Genomic DNA, 26,478 nt, shown 5'->3' on the forward strand with positions numbered 1-26,478 from the left:
TATAAAAACGAGTTCATTTATACAAAACAGTTATACAAAGTAGCTCTAAGACTGAGACCTCTATGCTAGAGAGGGGTAACCTTTGTCAAGGGTCAGATAGGAAAGCTTTGTAGACCGTAAGTCCTTGTAGCTACTCGGCTTTGCTCTTGTGGTGCAAAAGCAGTCATAGACCATATGTAAACGAATGAACTTGGCTGTGTTCCTCCCTTTAAAAAAAAAAAAAAAAAAAGCAGGCGACTGTCTGGATTTGGCCTGCAGGCTATCGTTTGCCAACTCCTGCTCCAGACCTTTGCTCCCGAAAGCATGATCTACAGACCAGCAGCATCAACACTTCCTGCGAGCCTGTTAGAGATACAGAATATCGGGTCGCTTCTCAGAGGGGCTGCCCTAGAGCCTAGATCAAGCTTCTCAGACTTTAATATGTATAGTAATCTCTTGGGGGCACTTGTCAAAGTATAGACTGAGATAAGCTGAACAACATACTAGCTGCTGGGAGACAAAGATGAGTAAGACCCAGTCAGTGTCCTCAGAGATCCCAGAATTCATTAGGAGAGACCACCGTATAGATAAATAATTACAATACAGACTCATAAATGCTATAATAGAGGTATTTTCAGAACAGGGGTATCACAGAGGAGCAAGTGATTGGTTCTGCGTGGCATGGGGGCAATCGTCAGAGGGGCCTGAGTTGGACCAGGAAGGGGAATGGTGCTTGAGTTGAATTTTCAGGCTTACTAGAGACACTGAATGAAGCATTGTCAGGGGCGGGCATGGTAGTTCATGGTGGGGTACGGTAAAAACGATATTAGAACTAGGAGTTATGGGCACCTGGGTGGCTCAGTTGGTTATAACCATCTTCCGTTGGCTCAGGTCATGATTCCAGGGTCCTGGGATTGAGCCCCATACTGGGCTCTCTGCTCAGCAGGGAGTCTGCTTCTCCCTCTCCCTCTGCCCCGTGCACGCGCTCTCTCTCTTTCTCTAATAAATAAAATCTTTTTAATAAATCACTGTTTTAAAAAAGAACTAGGAATTACTTAATTTAATAACCAAATGGCTGATTACAGGGCTGGAGACCCACTAAGATCATAATGAATAGAAGTAAAATTTCAGTACATTCTTTTATTTTTAGCTAGTTTTTTATACTCTTTCCTTGTTAGAAACAAGGATAACTTGCCTGTTCTGTCCCCAAAAGTTATTTGTTCTCCAGAAATAGAAACTTTGACTATGTTCTTACATTAGTAAGAATTTAGAAGACATGGAAAGATAGAGGTAGGGAACAAAAACTATGTATAATTGCAAACACTAGGAGATGATGACTATTAATATTTTTATGTTGTTCCATCTAGTTGTGTGTATGTACTGTAACATTTTAAAAATTGGTCTTATGCTATGTAAATAATTTCGTGCTTGCCTTTGATTTAGCATTTTATTTGTGAGAAATTTCTTTCATTATTCCTTAAAAGGTGTCATTTTTTAAGGCTGAGATAACATTCTAATGGAGCTCCTATAGTTTTATATATAACTCTTATCTTGTTTATGGATCCTTTAGGCTGGTCGCAGTTGCTAGTCGACCCAGCTTTTGGCTCATGTACTTGGCATTCTATCACCATATTTTAAAATAAATACATATACTTGTTTATTTTTAATTATAAAAGTTTGCCAACTTGTTTGATCTTCTGGCCTTCCCTATTCCGTTCTGCCGTTCTTACTAGCATTGTGGCTTTTCTTTCTTGGTTTCCCAGGGAAGGGAGGCCGTAGGGTAGGCATTAAAAAGCATGGATTTTGTGGGCGCCTGGGTGGCTCAGTGGGTTAAAGCCTCTGCCTTCGGCTGGGGTCATGGTCTCAGGGTCCTGGGATCGAGCCCTGCATCGGGCTCTCTGCTCAGCAGGAAGCCTGCTTCCCCCTCTCTCTCTGCCTGCCTCTCTGCCTTATGATCTCTGTCAAATAAATAAATAAAATCTTAAAAAGAAAAATAAAAAGCATGGATTCTGGGTCCAGATTGTCTGGATTTGACTCACCTCTACTACTTACCTTGTATTCTCTTGAGAAATTATCTCTATTTCCTCATCTGCAAAATAGGGATAATTTTATTTGTGTCCTGGGGTTGTGAGTTAATATATATGAAGCACTGACCATAGTTCCCATCATGGGGAAAGAGATTCTGGTTTTTGTGTTTTTTTTGTTGTTGTTATTGTTTGTTTGTTTGGTTTTAGCGATGAGTGGTCTCTCCTCATTTGTTTTATGGTGGCTGTTTGTGTATGCTTTGCCAATACCCCCTTCTGCTACATTTAGTTTATGAGTGTCTTTGAGTTACACACTGACTTTACTAGACTCTACTTAGTGACTTTATCTCGAGAATTCAGACTTTTTTTCCCCCACTCAGTAAATGTGACTATTTAAAAAATGAAATCAATGTTGTTTCACCGTGTCTTGGAAATGCAGACATGGGTGCAAAGGGAGCAGCGTACATGGGCAGATGGGTTAGGTTTTAAAGCTTTTTGGTGGTTTTCTCTTTCCAACGGAGCATTACCTTGATTGCTTCTGTGGCATAATAAGGCCCTTTGTAATGTGGCCTCACCTATCCTGTGGTCTCATTTTTCGTCACCCTATTCCCAGACCCTGTGCTCCAGCCCCATTAAACTGGAACTGGGCATGTGGTAGTGATGAGGCTCACCCTTTATTTATTCTTTTTTAAAGATTTTATTTATGTCTTTGAGTGGGAGAGAGCGCGTGCACGTGTTTGCACTCAAGCAGGGGGAGAGGCAGAAGGAGGGAGAATTAGACTCCCCAGGGAGCAGGGAGCTGGACATGGGGCTTGACACTGGGCTCAATGCGGTGCTGGATCCTTGGACCCTGGGAACATGACCTGAGCCAAAGACAGACAGACGCTTAACCAACGGAGCCACCCAGGCATCCCAAGGCTCACTCTTTAAATCTGTGCCCTCGTTGCTTCTCTTAAAGGCTTAGAATCAGCCAAAGTGCTGGAGCTTCCTTTCCGGGAGTGACATAGTTAAGGCAGTGAGGTTGCCACTTGCCTTTTTTGGTGGCATTTTAGTTGGGAAAGCTTGGTCCAGGTTTACCAGGCCTTGTTTATTTTTCGGGCCCCAGAGTTTTCTCTTCCCGCCCTATCTATCTCCTCTTTGTTGTTTTCTGGGCATTCTCTTTCAGAAATAAACAGCTCTTCCACTGACCCTTTTTTTCTCTGTTGATAGGATCCCAGGACGAGAGAACAGATGCATCCTTTGGTGGTCGACCGTACCCTGCCCTAGAGAGAAGTCCAGGATAATAACTTTTGGGGCTCTATTTCTCCACCCTGGAATTCATCCAGTTCATTCCAGAAATACTGACCCTCAGCTTCTGTGACACATCCTCAATGAATGTCTGATGGACAGACGCTTTCCGTTGACCTTGCAGCAATTTTCTTTCCCGTGGAGTTTGGAGGACAAGGTGAATGGTGCCAAAAGTTGCCTGCTTCGGTGCATAGGTGTGTTCCACTTGGTTCTCAGAACATGGGCCCTCGTTTAAAGGTAAGACCATAGACTAGTTCAGATTCACTTGTTATTAGGATACAGAACATGAACTCAGTGACCAGTTCCTAAGCCTCTCCAACAAGGGATAGCTGTTGAAGTCGCAGTTAGAATGGATCCCCCCTTCTTTCCACCTCTAGGGCCCCTCTGAGGATGAAGAAATCAATTCTCTGTTTCTGGGAAATGACTTTTTCACAACTGATCTTAATGTCTGGGTTATAATTTATTTAATTTACAAGTTAATTTAAATTATGAACTAATTACGAATCTTTAGACTCCTTAAAAAAGCAGAGAGTTTTAGAATATGTATATTGGTCAACTTTCTAACATTCCCTTGAGACCGGCACTTTCAAGTGTTCTCCCTACCCCGCCTTTTGTAGGTAATGTGAGCCAAAGCACTGTAGTGTTAAGCAACTTGCCCGGGATCTTTTAGTAAGCAAGTGATATTTCTGCATTAGATAATTGGTACTGCATTCCATTTTCCTTTATCATGCTTTATTTTTATTTCAAAAGATTTCAAAAAGGGTCATAAGCATTTATCTTTCTAATTTTAACCTCCTGGTGGGACTCTTTGCAGTAAGATTAAGTAATGTTTTTCATACTTTTACCTGTTTTTTTCATCTTTCCTCTTCCCAAATACCTCACTATCACTATGACTCCATTCTTTGTCATGATTTAGTGTTGTATGAGAGTTAGAATGTTGGGTTTCAGAGTTAGGCACAGAGTTAGGCTTGAGTCTCAGCTCTGTCACTTAGCCAGCCAGGAGGTGTTCAGCAAGTTAACTTTCCAAGCCTAGCTTTTGTGTGTATGTTTTTTAATCTGTAAAATGAGAATAGTGGTATTTATTTTACCAAGTTGTTAGGGAAACAATTACTTAGGTTAACACATATAAGCACTTAGCACTTCCCCTATGGTAAGTGGCTCAATAAGGGTAGGGAGTGAGTATTACTTTACTACTACTGCCATTCTGCTAGCTTAGCAAATCACAGTTTGCTCAATTGTATTAGAGCAAGTCACTAGGGGCACCTGGGTGGCTCAGTGGGTTAAGCCTCTGCCTTCAGCTCAGGTCAGGGTCTCAGGGTCCTGGGATCGAGCCCCACATTGGGCTCTCTGCTCGGTGGGGAGCCTGCTTACCTCCCCCCTCCCCACCACCCCGCCTGCTGCTCTGCCTGCTTGTGATCTCTCTCTGTCAAATAAATAAATAAAGTCTTTAAAAAAAAAAAAAAAAAAAAGGAACGCGGGTTCCAGGGCGCCTGGGTGGCTCAGTGGGTTAAAGCCTCTGCCTTTGACTCAGGTCATGATCTCAGGGTCCTGGGATGGAGCCCCTCATAGGGCTCTCTGCTCAGCAGGGAGCCTTCTTCCCCCTCTCTCTCTGCCTGCCTCTCTGCCTACTTGTGATCCCTCTCTCTGTCAAATAAATCAATAAAATCTTAAAAAAAAAAGAGCAAGTCACTAAAGAGATGAACTTGAAAACAGAATACTCGTATAGCTAAATGGCGTGAATTAGTATGGCAGAGGCTTAACATACTGCTTCTTTGTGCTTGAATGAGACTCGGGAAGAGTTCTAGAATAATTTTATGAAGAAGAAGTGAGCAGCAGAAAGTGGAGGGTGCTATAGAAACTGTTATAGAAAAATAAATGCTCAAGATAAGGAAGAGAGAACTATAAAATCAGATACCACACCATGCACGAGAACCAGTGTCTGGTTATAGGCATTTGGTACAGACTTACAGAACTGCAGTAAACTGGTAACTTGTGGTCTGAAGAGTTCATGACCCCTGGCTCAAGTGAATGTACTGCCATTTAGAGAAGTGTTTAAAAACTGTATCAGAAAAGAGGTCCCATCTAGAAAATTCCTGATCCTTAGGCATTCTGGATGAAGGAAGGAAGAGACATTGCACTCTTATCTGTTCAGATACTTCAGGTTTATTACAATGACTATATGCAGTTATGTTGGGTGCTGTGGGGAATTTTGAAGACTAGTCTTTGCCTAATGTTATTTACCACTCTGAAATGGAAAATAAAACAAATGTGGAACTAATGAAAGAGAACAAGTTTTATAAGATAAATAATAAAGTTATGTGGGAATTCAGAGGGAGATGGAATTTCTAAATTGAGGCCCAGGGAAGAATTCAGGGAGAGGAGACAGGATTTTCCATAGACTTTCCGGATCGGAGATTTCCCATGGATGGAGATGTGAGTGGGGAGTGGGTAGTCTAGGCAGAGAAAGTGACTTTTTTTTTTTTTAAAGATTTTATTTATTTATTTGACAGAGAGAAATCACAAAAGATGGAGAGGCAGGCAGAGAGAGAGAGGGAAACAGGCTCCCTGCTGAGCAGAGAGCCCGATGCAGGGCTCGATCCCAGGACCCTGAGATCATGACCTGAGCCGAAGGCAGCGGCTCAACCCACTGAGCCACCCAGGCACCCCGAGAAAGTGACTTTTTACAAAGCATGGAGATGGCACATTTCGGAACTTAGATGTGAAGGTGGAAAGGACTTGAGTTGGGTAGATCGTAGGATGAACACAGGGTCCTGTGGGAGACGGGGTGAAGAAAACCACTGTGGGTGGGGATGGGAGCAGAGACAACAGAGAGAGCCATGCCGGGGTCGGGAAGAGGACGCAAAATGCTAACAGAATGGAAGTGAAATCTGGCATAAAAGTGATCTGAGTGACAAAGATCAGGTTTGTGACAACATTCAAGAGGAACAAGACAGGAGGAAAACAAAAAAGGAAGACAAGTTCAAAATGTGACCAGTGTAGAGATGATTAGATACTGTTGGGGAGGTTTTTGAGAGCTACTCTAGAGAACTGGGATACTTTGTAAAGGTCCGGTCAGGGGTTAGTAATCGACAGAGCTAACTCCCTGGCCACAAGGACGTTTCCAGGAGAAGAGATGAGAGTTGTTCGGGAAAAAGTAGCAATAGGTATGCTGAGTTTTAATAATAAAGGGAATTGGAGTAGAAATGTAGACTTGACCTACTGGAAGAAGTCTGGGTGTTCTAGATCAGTGGTGACAGTTTGGCTGAGAAGTAAGTGAATGGGGAACAAATGGACAAAGACTCAGCAAGGTCGAGCTCATTACTCCACCTTCAGGAGGATTAGGATGTCCCCCCGGCACCTGGCACATTAGGTAGGTCCCCAGTATTTGTCGGGCAAATTATTTTAGGATGAATTTGAACTCTCCATCATAAAAAATTTTAGTCATAAAATTAGAATAGTATGAAGAACTCCCATGTAGGCAGAAACTTAAAATGCAGTAAGGGAAGCCATGCCTTTTGTAATTCTGATACATTTCCCATTGAAGAAAGTGTGGGCCAGTAGAGAGGTTCCCAGAGTCTCCTACTGGCTCCGACACAAAGGGGTAGTGGTGCTGCTACCTTTACTGATAATAAGTGTCATAATAACTCACACTGACAGTTCATTGAGTGCCAGGCACTATTCTAGGCTGTTGACATGTGTTAACTCATTTCATCCTCACAGACACCCCTGCGAGGTACCTGCACATGGGCCCCATTTGACAGACAAGTAAACTGGCTGTCCCCAGAGAGATGAAATAACCTATCCATGGTCACACTGAGCGGCAGAGAATGGGTTTTAACCCAGGGAATCCATGCCCTCATGCTCTGTATTGTCCTCTTTGCTATAACTGATTTTAGAGTCCTGGTGGTTGTGGGGCATTAGATTAAAGGAGACGGCGCCACAGAAATGACTAAACCTCAGCCCTTTTTATAGCAAGGAGAATTCTGAAGCTGGACAGGTCACGTACTTGCAGCGTTGGAACTGGTCTGCAGGCCTTTGACTTACAGCTTGTCCACTGCCTCTCCCAGAAAAGGTCGTAGTTGTCAGAGATAGGGCATTGGAATTTTCCCGGCCCTCATGAAATGTGCCATAAATCTGGCACCGCCTCCTGTTCTTCCAGGGAGTAAGAGACTTGTGACCCCAAGACCTGTAACATCAGCCACATGCACCTTATTTTCTGCCGAGTGTTAGAACTTTGCTAAGGACCAGATTGCCATGTCCAGAATGGGATTGGATGATGTTCAACTGAGGGAGTACTTCAGGCAGTTAAACTGCCAGCGTGGGTTCTACCAAGTCATCTAGGAAGTCATCTGCATCCTGGAAAGTGCAGACAGATGCTTTTTTAGAGATGAGAACAGCTTTCAGCATAAGGTCCCAGCAGGCGAGATACTTGTTTGGGAAGGAGACTCAGTATTTGTGATCCCAAATTTGGGGTCTCTATATTGTCCCTTTATAATAGATCTGGGAGCGGCCTATATTGACTGTGCTAATGTTTCCTCTGTGGATATCTTTTCTAGAAGGACTTAGATGCCAGTCTAAATAGGGATTTCTATGAAACGTGTCAATGGCCATTGTCAAATTAACCAACTGTCTGGATTCCATTAGGTATATTGTTGCTATCAGAGGAATTAAAGGCCATTTTCTGTCTCCCTCTTAAATTTTTCCAGTACAGTTAGATATAAAAGTATATCTTATTTAAGAAAACAAAACAAAACCCCAAAACTTGTTTTGGTCCCTCCCAGCCCTGAGCCTAGAAATTTTCAGCTGTCTTGTCTCTAAGTAATATTCTAGTGCTGATAAAAGGTGCTGGGTTGAGCTAGTGTTGATAACCTTTATATACATTGACTTGAAAAACATGAATTCACAGCACTGTAGAATGGAGGGCTTTTATGGCCAACGCTAAGGTCAGAACTCAGTGATAAAATACCATTGTCTTTGTACATTGCATTTTTCCTCGGTAATACCTTGGTGGTTCAAACAAGTAATGATGATTGAAGTCTTATTCTGGACACAAGGTTAATAACAGTGAAAATTTCCCCTCAAACTCTGGCCCCTGTTTGAGTTGTTCTGACCTTGCCAGGTATCGCTTAGGAAAAATACAGTCTCATCCTTTTATTTCTGTCCTTGGCCTTTCTGCTGCTTCCACAGGATCTGTTAATCTGAGTGGTAACAGCAGAAATGCCTTCTCTTACATTCCCAATGCTTATAATTGGGATGACCTGTGGTTCACTTTAATTATGTAATGCCAACATGATGATGATAATACTTGCTTTTAAAAAATCTACATTTGATATAACTATTTCCACTCAGATGAATTACTTCCAGAAGGCAAATAGAAGGGGAAAGTGATTCCATTACCCTCTTTGCTTGTGTTAATTAGCACTACTTTGCATGGGGGAGGGAAACTGTCTTGGGGCCCTGGATTTAAGAAGATGAAAGTCATGTTATTGCATTTTGTAATTAGCACTAAAGCAAGTGGCTGTTTGTGGTATTCCTAGGGTGGTCATAGATTGGAAGTCTTTAGAAGGAGGGATGCAGTCACTGTTTTGCTGCAATTAGTCATAGGGCACCTGTCAGGCTAGAGAGAGGGAGAGGACTGGGAGAGTAAGGCTCGAGCGAGTCAACTCAAGCCATATGTTCTTTGTCTCTCGCTGAGATGGCTGTAAGGAGGAGCTGGAGAAAAAAACTAAACAGGTTTTCTTTTGCAGCTGCAGCTGTGATCCTCGGCTGTCTGTCGGCATTGAAGGGACCTGATGTTTTACGTTATTGGTATGTTATGGAAAGAGCTCTCTCTTATCTTTTTGTTAGGGTTGCTACATCCGTTTTGCCTCCTTGTCTATCCCCTTTCCTCTTGAAAATAGAAATAAGTCTCCTCGTGCCAGCATGTACCTTCATAGAGCTGGCAGTGGAATTCATTCATTTGGGAAATATTTATTGAGTAATTCTGGCCCGTGCCAGATGCTGTTTCCGGTCGAGTCAAAGTCGAATAAGGCAAAAATCTGCCTTCAAGAAGTTCGTAACATGAATGGGGAGATGTTCAAGGGGGAGAAGAGCTATAATAAGTGAATGTGCAGGAGTTTGAGGGAGCCCAGAAGAGGGAACCCCTAATGCAGATGAGGATCGGGGAGGGGTTTTGTCAAGTGGACTAGAGAGGGGGAGACTTTGAAATGGAGGGAATAGAATTCACACCCTTTGTAGGACTCTTGTGAGGGCACGAAGGTGGGAGGTGGGCATTGTATGTATCCCACGGTATAGAGCCAGGGTTGGCAGACTTCTTCCGTAAAAGGCCAAGGAGTAAATATTTTGGCTTCCCAGGCCAGACAGGCTCTATCTCAACTACTGAATTCTGTCAGTTTAAGGCAAAAGCAGCCTAGACAAAATGTAAGTCAGTAGATGGACCAGTGTTCTAATAGAACTTTATTTACAAAAATAGGCAGTGGATGGGATTTGGCCCATAATTTCCAACCCCTGGTATAGAAGTTCCTCTCTTTGGGGCACCAGGGTGGCTCTGTCACTTAAGCATCTGACTCTTGGTTTCGACTCAGGGTCAGAGGATCAAGCCCTGGGTTGGGCTCTGCGCTCAGTACGGGGTCTGCTTGAGATTCTCTCTCCCTTTCCCTCGCCCCTCCGCCTGCTTGCACACACTCTAAATAGATAGATAGACATCGATAGATGATAGAGAGATATCCTAGAAGTTCTTGTCTTCACCCTCAGAGGTAGTGACCCAGTACAGTGTTTCTTTGGAAGTCTTGTTCTCTCAGCCTGACTTCTTCTAATTTTTGAGAGGTGACTGGCCTTTTCTACAGTGAGGAGCTATAATGTGTAACTGACAGGTGGTATGTGTGTTCTCTCTTTCACACAGGTGGAATCACAGTGTCTGTGGTTGCATTCTTCTTCACAATTAAGTTCCTCTTTGAGCTTGCCGCACGCGTAGTCAGCTTCCTCCAGAATGAGGACCGTGAGCGCAGAGGGGACCGGACTATTTATGACTACGTGCGGGGAAATTACCTGGATCCCCGGTCTTGCAAAGTCTCCTGGGATTGGAAGGACCCCTATGAGGTGGGCCACAGCATGGCCTTCCGAGTGCATGTAAGGGAATGTTTCTGTCTCCATACCCATCGGGTTTTCTGAATCACTTGCTTTCCAGAGCCCCATTCAGTCTGTTGGTAGTGCTGGCCTGGAATGTTAACATGTTTCCTTGTTTTTCAGCCATTCCCAGGGACTTAGTAGTTGTTTCTATTGGAAGGGTCATGAATTTCTCAATCATTTTGGTTTAGTAGGTACCTAACTTTGAAGATGTATAAAGTTTAATGTTACTTTTTCAAAAGAAGAAAAATGTCACCAGAAAGAATAGGTGTTACAGACTGGGGGTTGGCAGACTATGGCCTGAGGGGCCAAATCAGGCCCACCTCTTGTGTCTGTAAATATGGTTTTATTAGAACATAGCCACACCCATCTCTCTTCCTGTATTGCCTGTGGCTGCTTTTATACTTGAGTAGTTAACCACAGCTGAGTTGAGTGGCTGTGTGTGACCCACGAAGCCAAAATATCTACCCTCTGGCCCTTTATAGAAAAGTTTACCTGCCTGCTCCACCCCCCCACCAGCCCTGCCTGGTGCTTTAGTCACTCAGTGCCCGTGGTACCCACTGATTTACCTTCACTTCTGGGTGGTCCACAGTGATTAATATAATATAGTATAATATAATATAATATAATATAATATAATATAATATAATATAAGGGGCCGGGTGTAAGAGGCGGCAGCATTTGTGGTTCAGAAATGTCAAGCTGAAATGGATTCAGCAGTGTATTTTATCCCTGTCTCCTGAACAAGTTAAGAATTTGTTCCTGATTTAATGTTTTCTCTGAGGTGTGCTGTTTCTCTCTGTGTCTGTGAGCAGGACTGTAGGAACAGTGGGTGCTGGGATTTGCCAGCTGCCTCCTCCCTGCCCACACTCTCTCGAATCAGGCGGGGAACAGTTGTCTCCACCTGCTCACTAATCGGCGCCCCCTCGTCTCCCTACCACAGTTATTCTACAAGAACGGACAGCCTTTCCCGGCACATCGGCCTGTGGGACTGAGAGTTCACATCTCTCATGTCGAGCTGGCCGTGGAAATTCCAGTCACCCAGGAAGTCCTGCAGGAGCCCAGTTCCAACGTGGTCAAGGTGGCCTTCACTGTGCGCAGGGCGGGGCGTTATGAGATCTCGGTGAAGCTTGGTGGATTAAACGTGGCCTACAGTCCCTACTATAAGATTTTTCAGCCTGGTATGTTCTCTCTTTCCTCCCTTTCTCCATCCCTTCCTTCCTGTATTTTTCTTTCTCGCTTTTTAAAAATACACCTTTATTAAGATTTAATTCACAGGCCATATCACCCTTCCAATTGAAATATACAGTTAAATGGTTTTTAAAGTTCTGAGTTGGGCGCCTGGGTGGCTCAGTGGATTAAAGCCTCTACCTTCGTTTCAGGTCATGATCCCAGGGTGCTGGGATCGAGCCCCGCATCGGGCTCTCTGCTCGGCAAGGAACCTGCTTCCTCCTCTCTCTCTGCCTGCCTCTCTGCCTACTTGTGATCTCTGTCTGTCAAATAAATAAATAAAATCTTTAAAAATAATAATAAAATAAAATTCTGAGTTGTGCCACTGGCACTTGGGTCACTTTTAGAGCATTTTCATCAGCCCCAAAAGAAATCTGGTACCCGTTAACAGTCACTCCCCATTTCCCCCAAACTTCCCCATCTCTAAGTAACCATTTATCCACTCTAGATGTGCCTACTCCAGACATTTTGTATAAGTGTAGTCATAAAATATATGACCTTCTGTGACTGCCACTTTGACTTAGCATAATGCTTTGAAGGTTTATTCAGTGCTATAGCATGAATCAGCATTTCCTTCCTTTTTATTGCTAAAAGACATTTTGTTGTGTGGATAGACCACCTTTTATTTAACCATTCACCAGCTGAAGGACGTTTGGGTTGTTTTCACTTCTGGCTGCTGTGACTACTTCTGCTGTGAGCATTTGTGCCCAAGTTCTCGTGTGGACATATGGTTTTCTTTCTCTAGGAGTGGAATTGCTGGATCATCAGCCTAGTAAATTCTTAAGGGGTAAGGGTGCCAGAATAGACAAAAGGTAAATTCTTCTGATTTTTGAAATCTTTTCAAGTAAAAAGCCCTTGACTGGAACTCTGCCCTTACTGCCCATATGTGTTTTCCTTCTCATGGCAGAGTGCCCGAGCTGCTGATATCTAAGAATTGAGACCTCTCTCTTTTGCCCCCACTCGTATTCTTTATGCCAGATCATAGATGCTCACCGACTTTGAAGCCTAAAGGTGCAATCTCTGACTTCTGACCCCGTCACGGATCGTAGATGCTCACTGACTTTGAAGCCTAAAGGTGCAGTCTCTGACTTCTGACCCCGTAGCTGATGTAGTCAGGGTGTTGACCATCCTGTGTGCTCTGTGTGCCCTACCTTGGCTTCATTTAGGGGGTGTCATTAAGTACTGGCCAGCTTGGTATCCACAGAAACGAGAAGCCTTTGGGAGCGTTTTGGAGTGAAATGACAAGAAGAGGAACCTTAAGAAGATTTGTGGGTCTTTGCTTGACTGGTCCTTAGTTTTCTTTCTCTTATAACAGTGGAAGGCTGTGGACAAGGTGGCTCCCAAGCCACGCCCCTCCATGCAGCCCCTCCTTTCCCTCAGTGACTCGCTCACAGACTTCTTCCCGCAGGAATTAGCCTCACCCCACCTCCTTGCCACCAGTGGAGAACAGTTCATATCCTCACAATATGTCTCAGGCTTTTATTTTTAAATTAAATTTAAATTCTTCACTTTGAGATAATTGTAGATTCTCCAGCAGTTTATTTATTTATTTTTTTTTTTAAATTTTTTTTTTAAAGATTTTATTTATTTATTTGACAGAGAGAGATCACAAGTAGGTAGAGAGGCAGGCAGAGAGAGAGAGAGGAGGAAACAGGCTCCCTGCTGAGCAGGGAGCCCGATGCGGGACTCGATCCCAGGACCCTGAGATCATGACCTGAGCTGAAGGCAGCGGCTTAACCCACTGAGCCACCCAGGCGCCCACTCCAGCAGTTTAAAAAAATAACACAGAGGGAGTTGGTATACCCTTGACCCAGTTTCCCCCAGTGGTTGTGAGATCTTGCAAAACTACAGTACAGTGTCACAGGCAGGCTATTGACATTGAGGCAATCACGGTAGGAAGCATTTCCATCACCACAAGGATCCTTATGCTGCCCCTTTATACACATTTCCTTCCCCCACCTACCTACTTCTTAACCCGTGGCAGCCCATGATTCTCTTCTCCCTTTCTATAATTTTGTCATTTTAAGAATGTTACATAAATGGAATTATATTGGGTGCCTGGGTGGGTCAGTTTTTTAGGTGTCTGCCTTTGGCTCGGTTCATGATCCCAGGGTCCTGGGATTGAGTCCCGAGACCTGTGTCGGGCTCCCTGCTCAGCAGGGAGCCTGCTTCTCCCTCTTTTTCTGCAGCCCCCCACCCTGCTTGTGTGTTCTCGCTCTCTCTCAAATAAATAAAATCTTTAATAAATGGAATTATATTTCACTTGGCCTAATTCCCTGGAGATTCAGCCAAGTTGTTGAGTGTACCAGTAGTTGGTTCCTTTTTATTTTTGAGTAGTATTCCATAATGTGAATGTACCCTGGCTTGTTTAACCATCACAGTTGAAGGACATCTGGGTTGTTTTCAGATTGGGGCTGTTGTGAATAAATCTATGAGAATTCATGCACAGGTTTCTGTGTGAATATATGTTGTCAGTCATTTCTTTGGTGTAAATGCCCAGCAGCATAATGGCTGGGTCATATGGTAGTATTTTTTTTTAAGGGTTTTCTTTATTTATTTGTCAGAGAGGGAGCACAAGCAGGGGCAGCTTCAGGCAGAGGAAGAAGCAGGCTCCCTGCTGAGCAAGGAGCCAGGTGTGGGAATGATCCCAGGACCCTGGTTTCAAGACCTAAGCCAGAGGCAGATGCTTAACTGACAGAGTCACCCAGCGCCCCTGTTCTTTCAATCTTTAGCTTTTCTTTTTATCCCTTTCACATAGTCTTTCACAAAGCAAAAGTTAATTCTTTTTTTTTTTTAATTTTTTTTTTTTTTTAATTTGACAGAGATCACAGGTAGGTAGAGAGGCAGGCCGAGAGAGAGGAAGGAAAGCAGGCTCCCTGCTGAGCAGAGAGCCCGATGCGAGGCTCGATCCCAGGATCCTGGGATCATGACCTGAGCCGAAAGCAGAGGCTTTAACCCACTGAGCCACCCAGGCGCCCCGCAAAAGTTAATTCTGATGAAGTCAGTTTATTAATTTTTTCTTCTAAGGATCATGCTTTAGGTATCTGAGAACTCTTTGACTAGTTCTAGATCTCAAAGATTTCCTCCTGTTGGTTTTTTTTTTTTTTCCTTGAAGTTTTACGTTTCCTATTTAAGGCTTTGATCCATTTTTAGTTCATTTTTGTATAGTGTCAAGGTTTTTTTCTTCTTTTTTTTCTTACAGATGTCTAGTTATTTCAGCACCATTTGTTGAAAAGATCATCTTTCCCCTATTACATTGTCCTTTTTTTGTGCTTTTGTTAAAGATTGGTTAGGCAGGGGCCCCTGAGTGGTTCAGTCATTAAGCATCTACCTTCAGCTCAGGTCATGATCCCAGGGTCCTGGGATTAAGCCCCGCATCGGGCTCCCTGCTCAGCGGGAAGCGTGCTTCAGCCTTTCCCACTCCCCCTGCCTGTGTTCCCTCTCTCTCTATCTCTCTCTGTGTGTCAAATAAATAAAATCTTAAAAAAAAAAAAAAAAAGATTGGTTAGGCATATTTGCAGGGGTCTATTTCTGGGTCCTCTGTTCTATTCCATTGATCTCTGGGTCCCTCCATCAATAACAGAATCTGAATTACTATGGCTATACAGTAAATCCTGAAATTGGGTAAACTTTTTCAGGGTTGTTTCTGGCTACTGCAGAATCTTTCTCTTTCCATACAAAAGAGAACACTATTTTCTATATCTACCAACACTCTCACTGAGATTTCCACAAGAATGGTGTTAAACCTGTATATTATTTGGGGAGGATTGACATCATTACAATGCTGAATCTTCCAGTTCATAAACATGGTAACCGCTGACTTTATTCAGACCTCTTCATTTCTTTCATTCACATTTTGTAGTTTTCAACATAGGAGTCTTGTACTTTTGTCCTTGGATTTGCACCCAAGTATTTCAGGGGTTTTTGTTTGTTTGTTTGTTTCTTTGTTTTGTGGTTTTTTTAAGCACTTATATCTGAGGCCTGCCTCACTTGTAGGTTCCCAGTGGGACTGTGGGCACTATGGAACTCTCAGTTTTATTTCCTCTGAGTCCTTTTCTCATTTTGTGTAGCACCGCAGTGGTTGGAAATTTGTGAAAATGAGTCCCCCAGTTCATTGGAGTTTCTTTTTCTTTCTTTTTCTTGACCTCTTAATGGTGGTGTTTACCCCTAGGAATTAGGTGGGGCCCAGTTCTCTGGGACTCACTGATTGAAAAGATCTTTGTGGTCAGAAAAGTCCCCCTCTAAGGATTAGATTCCGTTGTCTGTTCCAGGAATGGTGGTTCCTTCCAAGACCAAAATAGTGTGCCATTTTTCTACTCTGGTGTTGACCTGCGGACAGCCACACACCCTTCAAATAGTGCCCCGAGATGAGTACGACAACCCTACCAACAATTCCGCGTCCTTGAGGGACGAGCACAATTACAGTGTGTCCATTCATGAGGTAAGCAGCTTCCCTTCCTCCTCTTTGATCCTTCCCTGCCATTCTCACTCTTTCTCATTCACTTGCTCTCGTCTCCGCCCTGACTTCTGTGCTCTCCTTCCGTCATCTGACAATGCCCATCTCGTGATAATTAAGAGACTTAGATCGGCTCACAGACAGGAAAGTTCTCTGTCAAGAGTAAATTGCCATGCAGTAGGGGAAATTCTCAATGTTCAGTGATGCTCTGTTTCCCTCCTCCAGCTCGGTCCTCAAGAAGAAGAGAGCACTGGTGTCTCATTTGAGAAGTCAGTGACCTCCAACAGGCAGACCTGCCAGGTGTCCTTGCGACTTACCCTGCATTCTCGCGGCTGCTTCCATGCCTGCATTTCATACCAAAATCAGCCAATCAATAATGGTGAATTTGACATTATTGTCCTAAGTGGTGAGTTCAAAGAAAAGCTGTGATTTAGCCCCGTTCCCAGACCACTTGTTCTTTGTGCGTCTGCATTCTCCTGCCCAGCCTCACACACATTTGCTATTTGAGCCGAACTTGGCTCAGAGTCCTATGGACTAAAGGTCTAGTGATAGGTCATTTCTTTTCTCCCCCGTGTCCTACTTTAAAACCTTATTCCTTGTTATACTTCAGAGAATGAGAAGAATATTGTTGAACGCAATGTGTCCACCTCAGGAGTGAGCATTTACTTTGAGGCTTATCTTTATAACGCTACCAACTGTACCGGCACATCCTGGCACCTTCCGCCCATGCACACGAGCTCCTCCCAGCGCCGGCCTTCCACAGCCGTGGAGGAGGAGGAGGAGGACTCACCCTCTGAGTGCCAGACCCCCGAGAAGGTGAAGAAACCGAAGAAGGTGTACTGCTATGTGTCACCAAAGGTTGGCCCTCCCGTTCTTTTTTTTTTTTTTAAGAGTTTATTTATTTGAGAGAGAGCATGAGAGAGAAGGCACAAGAGGGAGGCAGAAGGAGAAGGAGAGGCAGGCTCCCCACTGAACAGGGAGCCCGACGCAGGGCTGGATCCCAGGACCCTGGGATCATGACCCCAGCCGAAGGCAGATACCTAATTGACTGAGCCACCCAGGCAGCCCTGGACCTCCTGTTCTTGTCTCAAAACCCTCCTCCCTAAACCTGCATGTAACTGGCCATTGATTAAAAAAAACAAACAAACAAACCACGAAGCATTAGTGTGAGAATCAGGGTGAGATCCTTGACTTGTAAGGTTTCTGGGACACCAAGAGAGGCTACTTAAGGTTGAGCAGAAGATTGTGCCCCCTCTTTTTTTTTTTTTTTTTTTTTTTTTAAGATTTTATTTATTTATTTTAGAGAGGGAGCGAGAGAGAGACGTGAGAGGCAGAAGGAGAAGCAGCCTCCCCACTGAGCAGAGAGCCCGATGTGGGGCTTGATCCCAGGACGCTGGGATCATGACCTGAGCTGACTGAGCCCCCCCCCCCAGGCGCCCCTGTGCCCCCTCTTTTGTTGCACCTGTTTGGCTTGGACTAGGTAGAAACTCTGTCCAGAGATTCTGTGTACCTTGGTGCTTTAGAGCACCAGGCGCATTCTGCCCTTTGCTTGCTCCTGGGAAGATTTTTCAAGGCATGGCTCTTAGAATTTTAAAGAAAGCAGCTTTTGACCATTAAAAATTTTTCACTGGTAAAAAAAGTTACTGTTGGCCCCTTATGCTGTTTTGAAACAGCTTGATCTTTCATTCTGTGCTTTGTGAAACCACAGTAAATGCATGTCACTATCAGGCAACAAGATCAGAATAGAGAAATTTTGGCAGAGGCACGGAGGTGAGCTTCCCAAGGCCCCTGAGCTAAGAGGCACTTTGTGTTAGGAATTTTCTTTTTAACATTTGTATTTTGCTTAGTCATTCAGATCTCAGAAAAAAGAGCTCTTGAAACATCCTGTGACAGCTCTTTCATCTCATAACCAAAACAAGAGTTCTGATTTTGTTCTACTTCAAGCTTTTCTATGTGTCCTTTATCATTTAAAAATCTAGCCCTACTCTGGACTAGGGGAATGGGAATGAGGGCCAGGGTGAGGTACAGATGAAGCGAGATTGACCATTGACCGTGAAGCGACAGCTGTTAAGGCTGATGATGGGTTCGTTGTACCATTTTCTCTCCTTCAGTATGTGTTGGAAATTTTCTTCACGAAGAGTTGGGTTTTTTTTAAATCAAGAAAAAGTCTGATCTGTACATTTAGAGAACAGTTTTTTTTAGATTAAAGTTAAAGCTCTCTTTTTCTTTTTTTATAACAGTATAAAGAGACCCTTTATGAAGTTTTTTGTTTTATTTTTTTTTATTTTTATTTTTTTTAAAGATTTTATTTATTTATTTGACAGACAGAGATCACAAGCAGGTAGAGAGGCCGGCAGAGAGAGAGGAGGAAGCAGGCCCCTGCTGAGCAGAGAGCCCGATGTGGGACTCGATCCCAGGACCCTGAGATCATGACCTGAGCTGAAGGCAGAGGCTTAACGCTCTGAGCCACCCAGGCGCCCAAGTTTTTTGTTTTAAAATCACACCACCACCTTCACATGCACCCCTGTTCCCCACCTGCTCCCCATCCCTGGCAGATCCTTGGTTCCATTCTAGTAGGGTGAAGCAGTGGGTATAGGCCACTGGTATCCCCTGTCCATTGAGGAGATCTGAGTAGCACCCAGCTGAACACAGGGAGATTTTGATCATTTCTAGGTGAAAATGATCAAAGGGAAACCCTGATCTCAGACATTTGGACATGGTAGTAAGACTTGAGTATTGAGATTAAGAAGTGTATCTGTATGAAATTGCCTTGTCAGAGTAACATTTTTGATTTGCCTATTTTTTTTGAAGATTTTATTTATTTATTTGACAGAGATCACAAGTAGGCAGAGAGGCAGGCAGAGAGAGAGGGAGAAGCAGGCTCCCCACTGAGCAGAGAGCCTGATGTGGGGCTCGATCTCGGGACCCTGGGATCATGACCTGAGCTGAGGGTAGAGGCTTAACCCATTGAGCCACCCAGGCGCCCCTGATTTGCCTATTTTAAGATAGAATTGATGTTACTGATTTGGTGTTAGTACTAAAAAATTATCCTCTTCGTCCGTAGAGGGAAAAGATTATGAGGAATGGAGGTAGGGACTCTGATTTTTTAATTACAATACCCAAATAGACCCTTTCTAGTTCTCTTTCACTTCCTTTTCTGTATTTTTGTCCTCCAGCAATTTTCAGTGAAGGAGTTCTACCTGAAAATCATTCCCTGGCGCCTTTATACCTTCCGAGTGTGCCCAGGAACAAAAGTAAGTTGAACCTTACATCTGCTTCATGCTGAGTAGATTTCAACCCTGGAATGTTTCTGCCTTTTCTTTTTTCCTAGAAGGGCTTTTGGTGTTTCTGGAAGTTCTTATCATGCACACAGGATTCATTGCTAAATAAAGAAAGGGTTGTTTTCTCCTCACAACCTGGCATGAAGAATATAGAAGTTCTAGAAGGGCACATGCCTACAGAAATAGGAATTAGTAGCAAGTCAGAATTCTTCAACAGTTATCTTTTGCCACTGAGACTAAGTTAATGGAGATGGTGCTGGCAGTTCTGGCCCAGGCTTGGTTTTCCAGTGTGCTGAAGTTAACTCTTTCAGAATGAGCATTCTCATATATTAAAAAAATTTGTTTTAACTTCGCTGAGCTTTTGGAATCTGAAGGTGAATTGCTTTTCCTCCAGCCAGTCTGTCCAACCTCGTCAGGTAGTCATTTGTATCTTATATATATCTTTTTTAAAAAGATTTTATTTATTTGAAAGAGAGAGCATGGGAGAGAGAAAGAGAAAGAAAGAGAGTATGAGCAGGGGGAGGGGCAGAAGGAGAAGCAGGCTCCCCACTGAGGAGGGAACCCAACATGGGGCTCGATCCCAGGATCCTGGGATCATGACCTGAGCCAAGACAGACATTTAACCGACTGAGCCACTCAGGTGCCCCTTTATCTTACATATCTTTACTACCTTCATCCTCCTTCGGTTTTATGTTAGGAGAGCTGTCCTATTGCCTATGATCCTCACTAACTCCAATTAGTGGAGTTAGTGACTCCACTAGTAGTAACTATAGTAACCAGTAACTAACTAGTAGTAACTAGTAGTAACCAGTAACTCTGTAACCGAAATAATTTTAAGTATTTCGGATCATAGAGTACTTGACATGAAAAACAAGGTGATATACTCCTAGGAAATACTGGCTTAGAGGAGACATACTTAATTTGTTTATGGGTTGGTACCGAAGGTTAGGGATATGGAAAGTTTTTGCTGGATTTGAGGGTTTTATAGGTTAATGCCTTCTTTTTTTTTTTTTCCTTCATTAGTTTTCATACCTTGGCCCCGACCCTGTTCATAAGCTGCTCACACTGGTGGTAGATGATGGCATTCAACCACCTGTGGAGCTCAGCTGTAAGGAGAGGAACATTCTAGCAGCCACTTTCATCCGCTCCCTCCATAAGAATATAGGTAAGATTGGACAGGGGTTCTGACAGGAAAGGCAGGAGCCCCAGCCACCCTGGGCGTCTGAAGATGTGGGGCAGACTGCACAGATGTCTTGTAATGAGGCTGTCATCATGATGGATCTTTTCACTCCTCAGGAGGCTCTGAGACCTTTCAGGACAAGGTGAACTTCTTCCAGCGAGAGCTTCGGCAGGTACATATGAAAAGACCACATTCCAAAGTCACCCTGAAGGTCAGCAGACACACCTTGCTGGAATCGGTGGGTAAAGTTTCATTTCCACCGTCAGTGGTCAGGGTTTTGCAACTAGAAACCTCTCCGGTGTTGGGTTATATCCCCCAGGTCATCTTTTATGAACCCCAAATTTCTCTTTAAACGTATCTATTAAAGACTGCTCTTCTCTGTGTCTGATTATACTAAGTTTGGGGTGGATTTGTTCAAGACGTGTTATCGAGGAGAGAGACTAGTTGACACATTGGCTTTACAGTCTGTATTAAACTAGTTCCTGCACCGTCTCTTGGAACCTCTGTGTGGGGAAGGGAGAAGCAGTTGTCATAGAGGAGCATTCTTGTTCTTGCATCCCTGGAAGAGAAGAGCTCTTGCTGGGTTAATAGGAAATGATTTCTGTTGTCACCCTGGTCTGATGGAAAAGGAACACCTGATGTCTGTCTGTCTCCACTGCACAGACACTGGCTTGGTTCTTGCATTCCTCAAGAATGAGAAGGCTTGGTCCCTGTCCAGAAAGTGTTTGTGATGTTTGGCTCTGGTAGGTGTGACTGGAAACCCCTTTTCTCAGCCACATTCTCTGTGTGGCATGGCTCCCTGTCTGAACGCAGCCCTGTGAATAGAAAGTTCCAGTGGACGCTGCACTTTACTGAAAACCAGGGTTCCTTGGTTCTCTTGCTGACAGCTTACTAATTTGACTCCTTTTATTTCTTTATGTAAGAGTTTTTTCATTAATAAAATGAACATTAAAAAAAAAACCCACTTCAACTTCCCAACAAAGCAATGGTGTAAAGATGAATTAAATTGTTTTTTGAAATCTTAAATTTCTTCTGGAGATACGTGTATTTAAAATATGAAATGATATGATTAAAGTTTATGAATACTGCGTCTCCTCCAAGTACTAATGGTTTACAGGGACAGTGGCAATGTTATTGTGTTTTTGTCTTTCACATCCAAGAGATGCCTGCCAGTCTTTTGACACTTTCCTTCCCTTCCCTGCTTTTCAGTCTCTGAAAGCCACTCGGAATTTCTCCATCTCAGATTGGAGCAAGAACTTTGAAGTGGTTTTTCAAGATGAAGAAGGTCAGTTTAAAAAGTTCGTGTTGATTTTCTTTAACTCTCTTCCCCACCTCTCCCCTCCTCCTTACCCATTCTCCACAAATCACAAAAATACCCTCCCCTACCCGCACCCCTGCCCCTGCCCCAGCTTATTTTTCCCAAGGAAAAAGAAGTCATGAATTGAAACACAAAAGGTGGCGTTTCTAGGTATTTCGAGCTTGTAGAGCACAGACACATGGACTGGGACGGCAAGCTCTAAGAGTCTGTACTGGAAGGGAAAGTAACCTTTGTAGAAGAGAAATGTCCATTTCCTGGGACCTGTGTTCTCCTGTGTTTCCATACTGGGGGGGCATTAACCTAGTGAGTAGAATATCTTGAATCCTGTAATCCTACAGAAAGGGGTGGGATTTTTTTTTAAAAGATTAAAAAAAGGCTCCTTAGTTTAGGTGGCTTGGACTGGGGAGACACGATGTAGTGGAACAGAAGGAAATTGGAGAGTGTCAAACGATGAATGAATGAACACAAGCAGTAAGAAGTGGTAGGTTAGAGTCGCTTTCTTTTTTTTTTTTTAAAAGATTGATTTATTTAGAGAGAGAGCATGCATGTGCCAGCAGGGGGAAGGGCAGAGAAAGGAGGGAGAGAGAGAGAGAACGTCCCAAGCAGACTCCCTGCTGAGCTCAGAGCCCAGTTCAAAGCTCGATCTCATGACCCTGAGATCATGACCTGAACCGAAATGAAGAGTTGGACGCTTAACCAACTGAGGCCACCCAAGTACCCCCATGTTTTATTTTTATTATACTTTTCAGCTCTGGACTGGGGAGGGCCTCGCCGGGAATGGTTTGAACTAATCTGCAAAGCACTGTTCGATACCACCAATCAGCTCTTCACCAGATTCAGTGACAACAACCAAGCATTAGTGAGTCCGTGACTTCCCCTGTGGGTGGGCGGAAGATGTTAGTTGTGTTGTACTGGAAACTCTCAGAAGGATTTGAGGTCATGAAACTGTCCTGGGAATTTGGAAACCTGTGTCTTGTTCTAAGTGAACCCAAATTAGATCGTCTCCCTCCTCTTTGCCTTTTATTATTTCTTCTGTAAAATAAGAGAAAATGCAGATAGGTGAGTATTTGGCTAAAACATAGTGCGATGGCTATCTTCTTAGAATGATTAGGCTACTTTCTCAGACCATACCTCAAGCCATTGAATTCCGTACTAGATCTTTGACTAGGTGGAGGTAGCCAGAGTGGAGAAATAGACTTTGTTTGAAATAAGTTCTGGTTTAGGGGGAAGGCATCACATCATTCGCTGGTTAACTTCCATACTCAGCCAGGGACCACAAACTTAATGTAAGATTTTACCCCTTACTCGAAGTCCCTCTTTGCCCTCCATCTTCTAGTCACTCTGAATTACTCATGGTAGCTACCAAATAGCTAATGCCATTTAGATGATTCTTTGATTCTAACACTGAAATTCTTGCTCCCTTGTGATAAGAGTTGGTGAACTAAGCTTGAAGAAAAATGGCCCAGAGCCTTTTAATCTCTTCCTTTGACAGGTCCACCCCAACCCTAATCGCCCTGCTCATCTACGCTTGAAGATGTATGAGTTTGCAGGGCGGCTGGTAGGCAAGTGTCTCTATGAGTCCTCTCTAGGCGGAGCCTATAAGCAACTGGTCCGAGCTCGCTTCACCCGCTCTTTTTTGGCCCAAATCATAGGACTACGTATGCATTATAAGGTAAAGTCTTAGTATACATGTTTTTTTTTTTTTTTTTTAACCAAGGCCTCTGGCTGTTAATTTGGAATCCCTCCACTCTGAGCTCATTATTCTTAAGGTTGAAGGGGTAAGTGTTTCTAAACAGTTACAGATTTCATTTCTGGGAAAGAGTAGTTATGTTCTGTTCTGTCTTTCTCTCTTCTCAGTATTTTGAAACAGATGACCCAGAATTCTACAAATCTAAGGTTTGCTTCATCCTCAACAATGACATGAGTGAGATGGAGCTGGTCTTTGCAGAAGAGAAATATAACAAATCAGGCCAATTGGAGAAGGTGAGAAAGAGAACCAGAGCCCGTGGGTCTCATGGTTCCCAGTCTCCTCTAGAGCAGGGCTACCTACTGGAGCTTTCTGCAGCGATGGAAATGTTGTCTCTCTGTGCTGCCTTTGAACACCCAAAATGTGCCTGGTTATTCACCAAGTAACTGAAGTTTTCACGTGAGGCTAGTGACAACCATATCAGGACGTTGCATCCCACACGTGATGATCTTGGCCTATATGATGGCACAAAAGACACACCATTTCTACTTTCCAGTATAAAAAGAACTGAGTGAAAATCAGGTGTCACTGCACAAGCAGCTTTGGAAGGGACGGAACTTTGTTTTTCTCAACTTCAATGGTCATGATATAGTTAACTCCTATTTTAACACTGTGCTTATATATTTTTTGGCTTTTTTACTAGAAAATTACTGGCCGAAAACATTTCTATTTTAATTTAAACATTTTTTTTAAATTAAGAAAATTTGGGGAGGCCCAAAACATGTCTGATGCAAATTTGGTTCTGTTTCTGTTTTGGGGTTATATAGTATCAGATGATTATGATGACTGTAAAGTTGCAGTATTATTACCACTGAAAGTAAAGTAGCAACGACTAAAAAATTGTGAGCACTGATACTATTGGTATTGATAATCATATTGCCTCTGGGAACACATTGGGAAGATAAAAGGAACAGTGATTCCCATCTTAGAATTTCTGAAATCTTTTTTTATAAAGATTTTATTTATTTATTTGAGAGAGAGAGAATGAGAGAGAGTGAGCATGAGAGGGGGAAGGTCAGAGGGAGAAGCAGACTCCCTGCTGAGCAGGCAGCCCCGTGCAGGACTCGATCCCAGGACTCCAGAATCAAGACCCGAGCTGAAGGAGATGCTTAACCAGCTGAGCCACCCAGGCGCCCAGAGTTTCTGAAATCTAAAAAGACTTCTTCACTACTTACCTGGCCTTATTTATTCTCAGATAAGTTGGTGCAGGGGTCTAAGAGACAAGGTCACAAGGGGCTTAATTCTGGATCATTAGAGCTGTTAGAATGTTGCTGACAAGGAACCATGACATCTCCTGTTGCATCACCACAATTTGACCTGGTCAGAGAAGACTCATTCCAATACCCTGGTAGCCAGTGGACTAGGCCACAGTGGTAAGATGGCTGAAGCTTAGTGTCTGTATAAAACCAGATGTGTTGAGAGGGGGAATGTGCTTCAGAAACTCATGAGTGAGGCTGGGTTCACAGGACGTACCAGGCGGGTGTCATCAGATCGTCTCCCATCCACAGCTTCCCCCCCTCTGTCCTTTGCCTTTTCTTTCAGGTTGTAGAACTCATGACAGGTGGAGCTCAAACCCCAGTCACAAATGCAAATAAAATCTTCTATTTAAATTTATTGGCCCAATATCGACTGGCCAGTCAAGTGAAAGAGGAGGTAGAACACTTCCTAAAAGGTGAGAGCCCGTCTACTCTTGGCCTTGAGAAAAAAACCCTGTATCTGTGGTATGGGTATGGCTTTAACTCGGCCACTTTGTTTCAGGCCTGAATGAGTTGGTCCCTGAAAACCTTTTGGCTATATTTGATGAAAATGAGCTTGAGGTAAGTGGTTCCAATTACAGGACCTCCCCCACCCCCAACCCATTCTTGACAAGGTATGTGAGTGTGCCCGAAGGAGCCAGCTCGTTACACCTCCTGTTGTGAGATGCGGTGGGAAGTCCTTCGTGCAGGAGTTGGTTTCTCTTTTGTCACTCTTCCATGCATTGCTCCTTTCTCCAGCTTTCAGAACATTAGAATGTGAGCACTAGAAACCAAATAACTAATTATTTTTGAAGAGTAATAATTAATAGTCATTTATTCATCCAGTATTACTGATACTCATTGAAGAGTAAAGAACATTGGTATTGTGTACAGTCCATGTAAATCCTGTGACATTTAAAGTTGATTTAGGGGAATAATAGAATTTATTTTTTCGGGGTCTATTTATCAAGTATCTCTTATAAGACAGGGACGTTTGAAGCACCAGGGAGCCAGTAATGAATAGGTCAGAGTCCCTGCCCTCATAGAGCTTTGTTCCAGGGAAGGAGACAAACCAAAAGATGTGATATATTTCAAAGTTTCAGGCTACGACATTATACTGTCAATATATTCTTATCGCAGATCCTGTAACAACTACAAAATGGACCTAGGATGGTGAATACCATTCTATGATTATCAAAATAGAAGTTGTGGGCAAAAAATAAAATCAGGAAGTCATTGATCTGTTGCACGAGGCAAGTTACTGGTTCCGACTTGCCACAGCCTTTATGAGAAGTGTGCTTTGCAGACTGGCTCCTCTAAGGAGATTCTTCCTCAAAGAAAAGAAAACAGAACAGTCATTTCAGATGGTCTTATACAGTGTTTATTCTTATTAACGGAACAAGCCTCAAGAACAAGAATCAAAGTCCTGTGTGATTTTCTTCACATGTGTACCTTCAGACATGAAATTCAAGCAAAATGAATGTTCCATCTCTTACTCAGCCTCACGTTTCCACTAGACCTGTCACCTAGTGCTGGTATTTTCCGGGCTGAGGAACAGCTACTGGTGTATTTTGGTTTATTATGAAGCATAACCTTCGTGATGATTTGTTAAAGTG

At 43.4% G+C, this 26,478-nt stretch overlaps 1 protein-coding gene and 1 long non-coding RNA gene across 7 annotated transcripts in view; both read left to right on the plus strand.

Annotated features, from left to right (window-relative positions):
- AREL1 (apoptosis resistant E3 ubiquitin protein ligase 1) overlaps positions 1-26,478 on the plus strand; it is a 46,938-nt gene that overhangs the window by 15,255 nt on the left and 5,205 nt on the right. The window contains exons 2-17 of one of the 6 annotated variants that reach the window (XM_032344919.1): positions 3,213-3,527; positions 9,038-9,098; positions 10,192-10,418; positions 11,359-11,596; positions 15,917-16,086; positions 16,327-16,507; positions 16,712-16,959; positions 19,278-19,355; positions 20,406-20,547; positions 20,679-20,800; positions 21,772-21,847; positions 22,630-22,739; positions 23,373-23,552; positions 23,738-23,863; positions 25,170-25,299; positions 25,386-25,444. In XM_032344919.1, the coding sequence (XP_032200810.1) occupies positions 9,083-9,098; positions 10,192-10,418; positions 11,359-11,596; positions 15,917-16,086; positions 16,327-16,507; positions 16,712-16,959; positions 19,278-19,355; positions 20,406-20,547; positions 20,679-20,800; positions 21,772-21,847; positions 22,630-22,739; positions 23,373-23,552; positions 23,738-23,863; positions 25,170-25,299; positions 25,386-25,444 (2,103 nt within the window). In that variant the 5' untranslated portion in view covers positions 3,213-3,527; positions 9,038-9,082. Of the gene's footprint in view, positions 1-3,212; positions 3,528-6,641; positions 6,661-7,681; positions 7,701-7,915; positions 7,935-9,037; positions 9,099-10,191; positions 10,419-11,358; positions 11,597-15,916; positions 16,087-16,326; positions 16,508-16,711; positions 16,960-19,277; positions 19,356-20,405; positions 20,548-20,678; positions 20,801-21,771; positions 21,848-22,629; positions 22,740-23,372; positions 23,553-23,737; positions 23,864-25,169; positions 25,300-25,385; positions 25,445-26,478 lie in introns of those variants that run through there. The other 5 variants (XM_032344924.1, XM_032344925.1, XM_032344922.1 and 2 more) reach the window with 5 other exon arrangements.
- Positions 11,915-13,186, plus strand: LOC116591752. The gene is made up of 2 exons (XR_004286151.1): positions 11,915-12,457; positions 12,624-13,186. It is a non-coding gene; the product is annotated as an uncharacterized LOC116591752 (long non-coding RNA).

The sequence above is a fragment of the Mustela erminea genome, chromosome 5 (assembly GCF_009829155.1).
Source record: "Mustela erminea isolate mMusErm1 chromosome 5, mMusErm1.Pri, whole genome shotgun sequence".
NCBI classification, from domain to species: Eukaryota; Metazoa; Chordata; class Mammalia; order Carnivora; family Mustelidae; genus Mustela; species Mustela erminea.